The sequence below is a fragment of the Salminus brasiliensis genome, chromosome 14, assembly GCF_030463535.1.
Source record: "Salminus brasiliensis chromosome 14, fSalBra1.hap2, whole genome shotgun sequence".
NCBI classification, from domain to species: Eukaryota; Metazoa; Chordata; class Actinopteri; order Characiformes; family Bryconidae; genus Salminus; species Salminus brasiliensis.
Window position 1 is genome coordinate 35,368,656 of NC_132891.1, and position 11,336 is coordinate 35,379,991.

The 11,336-nt window shown below is 36.8% G+C and overlaps 1 protein-coding gene across 1 annotated transcript; it reads left to right on the forward strand.

Moving 5' to 3' along the window:
• The first annotated feature begins 225 nt into the window (after window positions 1-225).
• Window positions 226-9,396, forward strand: LOC140576605 (NACHT, LRR and PYD domains-containing protein 3-like). Its single transcript, XM_072696073.1, has 12 exons — window positions 226-278; window positions 1,283-1,384; window positions 1,571-1,675; window positions 2,304-2,399; window positions 3,097-3,204; window positions 4,337-4,394; window positions 4,528-4,720; window positions 5,332-7,138; window positions 8,143-8,313; window positions 8,414-8,587; window positions 8,674-8,847; window positions 9,228-9,396. The coding sequence occupies exons 1-12, from the start codon at window positions 226-228 to the stop codon at window positions 9,394-9,396; spliced, it is 3,210 nt and encodes a 1,069-aa protein (XP_072552174.1).
• The last annotated feature ends 1,940 nt before the right edge of the window (window positions 9,397-11,336 follow it).

Here is an 11,336-nt window from a genome sequence, read left to right on the forward strand (position 1 = left end):
TTATAGTTTATTTTATTAAATGTTTATTTATCGATTATTTATTTATACAGTGTATATTTGTAAAGTGTTTATTTATGGAGTGTTTATTTAGAAGGGTTTATTCTTATAAAAATGTTTGCAACTGCAATTTGGGGTCAATAAAGTATTTCTGATTCTGATTCTGAGGAAACATAAACTCTCATGTCCTGTATTTAAGGACCTGTTCAGCAGACTTCAGCAGAAAGGATGTCCTCGCAAGTAAACGTGTCTGAAGAAGAAGCTTCTTACAAACTTGTGAGGTGAGAGAATTGATGTGTATGATTGGGAAATGTTTGTAGTTGTACAATCAATAGCACTACATCTGCTAATCATCACCTTTCCTACTTTCCCAAAGTACCATTAATTACAAACCAATGAGATTAAAGTCAGGTGTCATACAGTACTGCACCAAAGTCTTAGGCACCAAACTTATAAATGTAAAGCTAATTTTATGGACTTTAAGTACTTTATCCACTTCGATCAATCTCAAATATTAGATTGAATACAAATAATATGAATTTAAATAAGTTGAAACAGTCAAATATTATGGTTTTATGTATTATTCGCATCATTTTCAGTAATTTCTTTCTACATGAGGTCTAAAAATAACTGTAGTTTTTAAAAACGTGTCTAGTCAGTCCCTCAATCCTTAAATAAAATCAGGTTTGTATTTGTTGGAATTGAGCAAATCTTCATAAAGGCTGCGAAGCATTAAGGAGAACTCAATATATCAAACCTGTATAGCTCATAAATCACTAGTTTTTTATAAACAAGAATTTTATCTTGCTGCATTAATGTTTGAATTCATGCTAATGTTATACACAAGAAACACACACAGTTAGATACAATCATATGTAAAATTCTGAACACCCATGTTTAAATTACCAAATAAATTATCGAATTATGGATTATCTAATTAAAATAATTGCAATTTAAAAAAAATTTCATTTTGAGAGCACAATTTAAGGCATCGGTCAAACATAGCAAACTAAATAGGCTAAGGGTTAAAATAATAAACAATACATGCATTTATATAGAGTGTGTGGATGTACTGACCAACAATGGACCAATTTAATGGGATTCACAATTTCAGAATAACCTGATGAATATCAGATTTGTTTATTATGCTGTATGTATATACACTGTATATTAAGAATTAAACTGAGCTCTTTAAGAAAAGGAAGGTCAAAAATGATAAATAACATCATATCATAAATAATAAGTCCTCAGAAACAGTAACTGTGTTACCTAATGTGATTTACAGAAAGATATCAGACTCGTCTACATCCAGCTATGTAGCTGTGATGGGTCAGTCTTTAGATCACCCCATGAGCTTCAAAGAAACAGACTCTCAAGTTGATCAGAGGTAAACTTTCTATTTACCAAAAAATAACAAATAAAAGCAAACAATTTCTGATTAATTGAATTGATTCATTGTTAATAGTAAAAAAATGTAGCCATGGTTACCAGTTAATTGAGGACACTGTTTACAATGCATTGTGCCCACTAGCAACAGTAACCTTCATCCACTGCTTTCTTCACCACCTCACAGTCTGATTCATAGAGCGAAAAAGGAGTCATATTTGTCCATGAGGAGCGATCAGAACGTGGATGAGCCGGACGACCTCCAACAGGAAAACATCCTGACTGACTGGAGGTTAAAAAAATACATATATATATATATATATATATATATATATATATATATATATATATATATATATATATATATATATATATATATACCTCCAAGTTAAGACACTACTAGACACAAGTCAATAACTACTAATGACTATAGCTATATATATTTATACATCCTATATGGTCAAATCTTTTCCTTTCAGTTCAAAAATAAAACACAATATTTATTTTTACCACTTTAATATATAATATTTATTTCAGCAGTAAAATAATAATCATAATCATAATCATAATCATAATAATAATAATAATAATAATAATAATATATGTACACAAAAAATATTGATTTGAAACTTAGTGCTTTTGGACCTTTCAGAGTGTTTTTTTGTAATAACACATGTAATAGAACTAATAATCTGATTCACAGAGAGAGGCCAGAGTCACTTTTATCCAAAAGTGGACATTCCATGGATGGTCCAGACGACCACGGAGAGGGAGACACGTCTGCTGGCTTAAGGTAAGATTGGTTTAGATGAACATTGAAAACACCAGTAATATTCATACACTATATTTCTCTACATCATTCAGCTACATCACTAACTCTCTCCCCCCATATTTATTGTGTTTTCCAGGCTGATTCAAAGAAAACGATCCAATTTCAGCTCTTTATCTATGAAGAGTGACCAGTCTATAGACTGTCCATACAACTTCAGAAGCGGAGATGATCAGGCTGATCGAAGGTATTGTTCAAAGTGATTGGAAACGTATAAGAAAATGAAATGTCTTAAAGTCTTAACACCTAGATCAATTCATTAAACTTGAATATGATTTTTAGTGGCTCTGTTTCGTCTCTCTCAAGCACGTGGCTCAGTTTATGTCTTGGCAGTTCAAGCCCCTCCTGTTCATTAGTGTTCCCATCTGTGCCTCCTCTCTAGCCACGCCCCCTTGTTAGTCTGTGTATCAGTACCCCTTTGTTTCAGCCTTCCCTTGTCTGGTCTTGTGTATGTTAACAGGTCTGTTTCCATGGCAGTTTGCGGTTTGTTAGCTTGGTCTGTTTGCTTGTGTCTTTAGGTTTCAGTGTTTGTTTGTTTGTTTTCTTTGTTAGTTTTAGTGCTTGGTGGGTTTGTTTGGTTAATTTTCCCAGTCTGTGTTTCTTTTGGTAGTCTGTTTGCTTTGTGTAGTTTCCTTGCTTTAATGATATATATATAGCTACTAATGACTATATATATATATATTCACAGAGAGTCACTTTTATCCAAAAGTGGACATTCCATGGATGGTCCAGACGACCACGGAGAGGGAGACACGTCTGCTGGCTTAAGGTAAGATTGGTTTAGATGAACATTGAAAACACCAGTAATATTCATACACTATATTTCTCTACATCATTCAGCTACATCACTAACTCTCTCCCCCCATATTTATTGTGTTTTCCAGGCTGATTCAAAGAAAACGATCCAATTTCAGCTCTTTATCTATGAAAAGTGACCAGTCTATAGACTGTCCATACAACTTCAGAAGCGGAGATGATCAGGCTGATCGAAGGTATTGTTCAAAGTGATAGGAAACATATAACTGACTGCCTTAACACCTAGATCAATTCATTAAACTTTAATCTGATTATTAGAGGCTCTGTTTCATCTCTCTCAAGCACGTGGCTCAGTTGAATATATACATATTAATTTTCCCAGTCTATGTTTCTTTTGGTAGTCTGTTTGCTTTGTGTAGTTTTCCTTGCTGTAATTAAACTCCTGCATTTGTTTATGCTCACTTAAAAGTCTACATAGTCAATACTTAAATAAATTATTTACTAACATAACCTGTTAACTTGTTTTATATTGCTATATAAATTACTAGGGATATATTACATACATACATACACACACACACACACACACACATATATATATATATATGTATACAAAAGAAAATTATATATATATATATATATATATATATATATATATATATATGTTAGTGTGTGTATATATAGATATATAAAATATATAGTATGTATAAAATTATGTGTGTATGTATGTGTATATATATATATATATATATATATATATATATATATTACATACATACACAAATATATATGTATAAAAAAAGAAAAATATTTATATATTGGTGTATATATATAATATATATTATGTTTACAATTTATGTTTACACATATATGTTAGTATGAGTGTATGTATATATATATTTTTTCTTTTTTATACATACACACAAAAAATATTAATGTGTGTGTATGTGTAACTGAGTATTCAAGGACACTGTATCTATTTAAATATACATTTTGCTGTTTTCAAACCATTTCCCACCACAGCTGATTGACCCCAGCCTAAAATGCCTAAACCAAATGTCAATAAACATTAATCAGTTCTAGATTTAAAAAAAATTTAGTGCACCAAATAAGATAAGCTAAGTCAAGATTATTTTATTGTTTTGCAACAAAATTAATGAGCAATCCAACAGTGCTTACATTTACAACAAGTGAAATATAGAAAATATATCAGTAAAAACATTGATTTATATATAAACAACTGGCTGTTATGAGATCTGCTTTAAAAAAAGGCAGCAATAAGAATGTAAACATGTGGAAAAGCCTATTCGGAGTTTTGATGGTGTTTTGTGCAGACATAAATGGATGTTTTAATCTGATTATCGACAGTATCCAATGGAAGAGGTCAGCACTCTCTAGAGCCAACACTTTGGATCATATATTCAAGGTATGTTCAAGGCTCTTCTAAGCCGGTTTAATTTTAGGTTATTTTAATTTAATAAATTTTATTGTGCTGTAATTTCTCAATATTCTAACTACTGATTGGATTTTCTGTTTGTAATGAACTGATGGATGATCAGAAGGCTGAGGAAAGAGCCATGTCTCTGGTGAAGAATGAGCTGATGAGATTCAAGAACCTGCTGAGTCCGGATTCCTCTGCAGAAGAGGTGCTGAATGAGGATGTTCAGGTTGTCAGGGAAGGGGCGCTGAAAATTACGCTGCATGTCCTGAGGGAAATGGATCATGTAAACCTGGCTACAGTTTTACAATCAAGTAAGAATCAACTGTTTCATTAGTTCACAGCTCTAAGGATGATGTTAAAGTTCACTTTGACAACATCGATTCCGGGTCTGGGTGACTTTGCTGCTCTACATTTATATTTACGGCAGTTAGCAGAAGCTCTTCTCCAGAGCGATTTACAAAAGTGCTTCACTGTTTACTGAAGAAGAACCTCAGCTAGTTTAAATACACTAAAATTTAAAGCTCCTCTAATCTTAGACTCTACTAAACACAATAAGTCAATATGGAGACCATAATACTCTTCTCTTCGCCTGAGTACTCTCGGAAGAGGAGGGTCATCAGTCTGGGTTTGAAGACAGCGAGTGTTGGACTCTGCTGTTCGGACACACAGGGGAAGTTTGTCCACCACTTTGGTGCAGGACAGAAAAAAGTCTGGACGCTCGTCTTCCGTGGATCTTAAAGGATGGTGGGTCGAGCCGAGCCGTACTTGAAGCTGGAAGGGCTCTTGGTGCTACACCAATAAAGAGTCCCTGGGCAAGACTCCTAACACGACATTGGCCTGTAACATGAGTAACATTGCAAGTTGCTCTGGATAAGATCGTCAGCTAAATGCCGTAAATGTAAGGATTTTTTTTTCTTCTTAGAAATGACACCATGGTATCTGCAGAAGTTCAAGTCAAACCTTAAAAAGACATATCAAAGCATTAGAGAAGGAACTGCAAAGCAACAAAACTCAACACTTCTTAATGAGATCTACACAGACCTCTACCTCACGGAAGGCGGGTGTGACGAGGTCAGATATGACCATGAAATGAGGCAGGTTGAGGAAATATCCAGGAAAGTAGAGAAAGAGAACACTGCCATGAATGTGAACAAAATATTTAAAGCCTTTCCTGGACAAGACAAGTCCATCCGCACGGTGCTGACCAAAGGAATTGCTGGAATTGGGAAAACCGTCTCAGTGCAAAAGTTCATCCTGGACTGGTCTGAAGGAGTCGCGAATAAGGATGTGCACTTCATATTTCCACTTCCTTTCAGGGAGTTAAATATATTAAGGGGGAAAGCGTTCAGTCTGAAGGACCTTCTCCGACACTTTTTCCCAGAAATGGCTGACTTGGCATTGACAGGCTGTGACGCCTTTAAAATCTTATTTATTTTTGATGGCCTGGATGAAAGTCGTCTTCCTCTGGATTTCCACAACAACCCGAGAGTGTGTAACGTCGCAAAGAGAACCTCCGTGGACGTGCTACTGACGAACCTCATCCAGGGGAACCTGCTTCCCTCTGCTCTTCTATGGATAACCTCTCGACCAGCAGCATGCGGCCAGATCCCTCCTCAGTGCGTGGACCTGGTGACAGAGGTGCGAGGGTTCAGTGACCTCCAGAAAGAGGAGTACTTCAGACGGAGGATCAGTGACCGCAGCCTGGCCAACAGAATCATCGCACATATGAAGTCCTTCAGAAGCCTCTACGTTATGTGCCACATCCCGGTCTTCTGTTGGATTGCAGCCACGGTTCTAGAGAAGGTGTTGAGTCAAGCAAAGAGTGGAGAGATGCCCAAGACTCTGACTCAGATGTTCAGTCACTTCGTGAACTTTCAGATGACCCAACGGACTCAGAGATACCATGGCACCTACAAACCTGATGCAGATCAAATTCAAGAGAGCGTTCTGGCGTTGGGGAAACTGGCTTACGAGCAGCTGGAAAAAGGCAACCTGGTCTTCTATGAGGAAGACCTGAGCGAGTGCGACATTGATGCTAGAGAAATGTCGGTGTACTCGGGGCTGTGCACCCAAATGTTCCGAGAAGAGATTGGCTTGCAAATGGGGAGAGTGTTCAGTTTTGTGCACCTGAGCATTCAGGAGTTTCTAGCTGCTCTGTATGTGCTCCTCTCGTTCATCATCAGCAGCAGCAGAAAAGACTTTGACAAGAAAATCCCTGGGTTTTTAAGTTCCATCCACAAACCAGCAATGTCTGATCTTCTCAAGAAAGCAGTGGACAAGAGCTTACAAAGTGAGAACGGACACCTGGACCTTTTCCTCCGCTTCCTTCTGGGTCTCTCGCTGGAGTCCAATCAGACTCTCCTAACTGGCCTGCAGATACAGACCGGACACCGATCACACAAAGAAGAAACCGCCAAGTACATCAAGAAAGTGATCCGAGAAATCTCCTCTCCAGAGAAATCCATCAACCTGTTCCACTGCCTGAACGAACTGAACGATCATTCTCTGGAGCAGGAAGTCCAAGTGTACCTAAGCCGAAGGGCCAAGAATCGTCTCAGTAATGCCAGCCTCTCTCCGGCCAGCCTCACTCCAGCTCAGTGGTCAGCTTTGGTGTTTGTGCTGTTGAATTCAGAGGAGGAACTGGACGAGTTTAACCTTTGTAATTATGACCCTTCAGAGGAATGTTTCAAGAAACTATTGCCGGTGGTCAAAGCATCCAGGACAGCGAAGTGAGTATATTCATATATATATATATATATATATAGTTATATCAAGTTATAGTAGTAAATTAATTGATTAATAATTAAAATGTAGACTTCTAAACTAATTGTTATGGTATGTTGAGCTTGGAGACAGACGTAAATGCATTGGTGGGTTTGTTTGGTTTGTTTGTTTCTGCTTCTGTTTGTTTAGTTTGTTAGTTTTAGTGTTTGGATTGTTTTCACAGTTTGTGTTTCTTTAGGTAGTCTGTTTGCTTTGTTTAGTTTGCCTTGTTTTAATAAAACACCTGTCTGTCTCCAAGCTCAACACACCATAACAATTAGTTTAGAAGTCTACATTTAGAATACTTAAATCTGTATATATATAAAAATATATATATGGAAAAATATTAAGAGGCCACTTAATTTTTTTTCTTAAATTTCATCTCTACGTGTCTGACAGCCATTCTATTCCAGACATTTCATCAAACAGAGCTGAGTTTGCTGAATCTGCAGACTATGAATGGCATAAAGTCCCAACAGCAATGTGAAAGACTAGTGGAGAGCCGGCCGAGCCATGAGAGCTGTGATTGACAGTCATAATTATTTCAGCATAGTGATTTCTGAATGAGTTCAGTTATTAGCACTGTGTTTAAATCGGAATAATAACTTATTTACATTATAATGATTATCATCATGTCTTTGCATTATTTGAGCAGCTCTTTTGAGCAGTTGTCATTTCTGCAAATAAAAAAATGCTCTAAATAGTAATATTTGTGTTTGGAATCCAGGGGAAATGTTGTCCATGGTTTATGAAATACAACACCAATTCTAATTTCCCTTAAACACACTGCCTATAAATAGTAAAAGCAGAGAAACGGATCATGTAGGGTGGTCTCTTTTTTCTCTTTTTTTCTCTCTTTATATATATATATATATATATATATATATATATATATATGAAATATTTCCTACATGTGATTGATTCCTCTTGTTGCAGTAAATTATGCCAACATTTCACATTTCTTCCCCAGCCTGAATGGTTGTAATCTCACAGAGCAGAGCTGTGCACTTCTGGCTTCAGCTCTCAGCTCGAACTCAAGCGTGAGACAGCTGGACCTGAGTACTAATAATCTGCATGATTCAGGGGTGAAGCTGCTCTCTGCTGGACTGGAGAATCCACAGTGTAAGCTGCAGAGACTGAGGTAAAAATGAACGCTTCACATTACGGGTTCAATTCCAGATTCTCAAATGTTCAAAGTGTCTCTGTGAGATGAAAATATTCCCACATCATTTCTCTTCCAGACTTTGTGGCTGTCGGATCACAGAGAAGAGCTGCTTAACGCTGGCTTTTACTCTCGCCTCCAATTTCTCACATCTAATAGAGCTGAACTTGGCCAATAATAATCTGCAGGACTCCGGAGTGAAGCTGCTGTGTGAAGGACTGGAAAAGCCACACTGTAAACTGGAGACGCTGGGGTTCGAGAATCACTTTCACTTTCACTTTCACTTTGTCATTGCTCAGTTTGTGTTGCTAATCTCTTAATATCTCATTCTATCTACAGGCTCTGTAACTGCAATCTAACGCATGAAGGCTGTGCTGTTCTGGTTGGAGCTCTGAAATCGAACCCCTCTCACCTAAGAGAGCTGAATCTGGGGATGAATAAACTAGGAGATTTAGGAGTGAAGCAGCTATCTTGTTTGTTGGAGGAACCTAGCTGTAAGCTGGAGAAGCTGGAGTATGTACTTGTTTGTGCTCGCTTTCCCACTTTCAGACTTTTTAATACTTGTCACATTTTCCCTCAATTATCTGAACTTTCTCCTCCTTACATTTTAAAAACAGTGCGCTATAGACCCCTGTGGTGCGGCCTAAGCTTTCGGCCTTTGTTTTCCTTCCATTACTTTTACTTTTCTACTTGAAGTCATTTTGAAACCAGTATTTTTACACTTTTACTGGAGTAAAAAGCTTCAGTTGATACTTCAGCTTCTATAGAAGTCTTTTAAACCCTCGTATCTCCACTCACTTCAACCTGAGGAGTGAATGTGAAGACTTTTCACACCTTTGTCCGATAGCAGCATATTGTAACACTTTCTGAAATTGCAGTTGTTTTCTCCACAGACTGTTTGACTGCAACATTACAGAAGAGGGCTGCGCTGCTCTGGCTTCAGCTCTGAAATCAAACCCCTCCCATCTCAGAGAGCTGGATTTGGATCACAATGAAGCAGGACAATCAGGAGAAAAGCTGCTCTCTTCTCTATTGGAGGATCCAGACGTCATACTAAAGTAAGATTCTTTCCTTTGCTGCTTTACTTCACCTAGCACGTCCATAATCCATTTAAACAAGAATATGACTGAAAATAAACACTAACAGCAGTTCTGAATCCCGGTCCTGGACGTTGACGCCGTTTAGCAGAGGCTCTTCTCCAGAGCGACTTCCAGAAGAGCTTCACTAGTTTAAATAGATAAAAAAATTCTTAAAATTTCTTAGACTCTACTAAAGACAAGTCAATTTGGAGACCATAATACTCTACTCTTCGACCCAATATGTCTCCAACAATGACCAGATCAACTCAGGTCTGATTGTTTGGTTCTATGTTCTGCCTTACAGAGTCTCGAGAACATGCACAAGTCTGGAATGATCACCAGCTCTACAGGAATGTAACCAAAGTCCCAAAATACAGTTTTTAACCCCCTTAAAAAGGCCCATGGACCGCCGGCAGGCCAGAAATGTAATTACAAGCTCTCATGCCCCACCAGTTTGTACAGTAGTCCCTGTAGTTACTGGGTAATACACCTCAGTGTATTGGAGTGTTAAGGGGTTAACTCTTATTAAACTAGTATTTGTAATGTGTCTGTATTTGTCTTGTAAGTAATGCTGATCCCACTAAAAAGGTTTTTATGTTTAGCTAATCACCAAAAATCCCTCATTTCTACTGTTAACTTAGAAATGTAAGGTGACCTCTCTATTTTAAATGTTTAGTTGTGAACCATGGCCATCTAAGCAATGTATTTTGACATAAGCAATATTTAAAATATATATAAACACTGAAAAAGAAGTCAGGATTTCAGGGAATGTAATTGTTTTTATGAAAGAACATGTCTTGGACAGTGCTGTTTTAGGCATAGCAAGAATCTGCAACATTGAGTGCTATTAAATTAATTGTTCAATAAAAATCCTACAGTGAAGGCAGTCATATGTGAGCATTATTCTAAGTGAGATCATGCTAACAATGCAAGTCCTGGGTAAATGTGGATAATCTTTCAAGACGTAAAAGAATCTTCCCTTACAATAAATAAGTTTGTTATATATATATTTGTATATCCTGAAAAAGAGAACTTATGACCACATATGTAAAGGGCAATATAGACAGTTGTAATCAAACACAGCCATGAACTCCTACAGTGCTTCTATACAGTAGCTCATCCATACAGCATTTAATTAAAACAGAGTGAGAATAGTACTGATTGAAGGTTACATTTCTTTTAAACCAATTATTTCAAACTGTTTGTATAATTTAAATACAATGTCCAATTCAACCTACTTACCTACCTAACTTTATACAGAGCTTTAGATTTTTTTTTTCAATATACTTTGAAACTCTTTGCACCATTTAACTTAAATGAGTCAGTTACTCTGAATCAAATGTATTTGAGAACCAACAAAGTTTGGTCCGGTCAGGAAGTGTTTTCGTTTTTCGTCTCTGTTCAGTGAGTAAGTTTCTCAGAGTCACAAAGTACATCATTTTTAGGGCTGAGCTGGTCACACCTGGGCCACATTTTAATAAATAGAGTAAACAGAATTCAGTTCAAGTAGATCAAGATACTATCCAGATATGCTGATACTTTATGAACTGCATCTTAAGGCAAGGTGTAAACAGCCTTTCAGGGTCCAAATGGAGCAGTAGCAGCCATATTATGGCACAGCACCACACACACAGAGAAAGCCACAGGCAACAGGAAGAGGGTATATACTGATTTTGAATAGGCCATTAATAATATGTTGTTTTTTTGTACAATGTTAAAATTGTGAAACACATTAATTTACATTTTATTGGACATCAGGTGTTCACTCAAAAAATGATTCAACCAGCTTTTGAAATGAGCAAATCAGAAAAGCGGGGATGAGAAAATGATTAAATGAATTGGAGAAGCAGTGGAGAAAGATCATTCCTTGATATTTGTTAATCAGAGGGCTGAACCACAGTGGATGCTTATTAAACTTTGATT

Bases quoted from the DNA above. Each gene is read 5' to 3' on its own strand.
- LOC140576605 (XM_072696073.1), top strand. From the start codon at position 226: ATGTCCTCGCAAGTAAACGTGTCTGAAGAAGAAGCTTCTTACAAACTT. The intron at 7,139-8,142 runs GTGAGTATATTC...TTTCTTCCCCAG, and splicing joins AAAGCATCCAGGACAGCGAA to CCTGAATGGTTGTAATCTCA. The intron at 8,314-8,413 runs GTAAAAATGAAC...TTTCTCTTCCAG, and splicing joins TGTAAGCTGCAGAGACTGAG to ACTTTGTGGCTGTCGGATCA.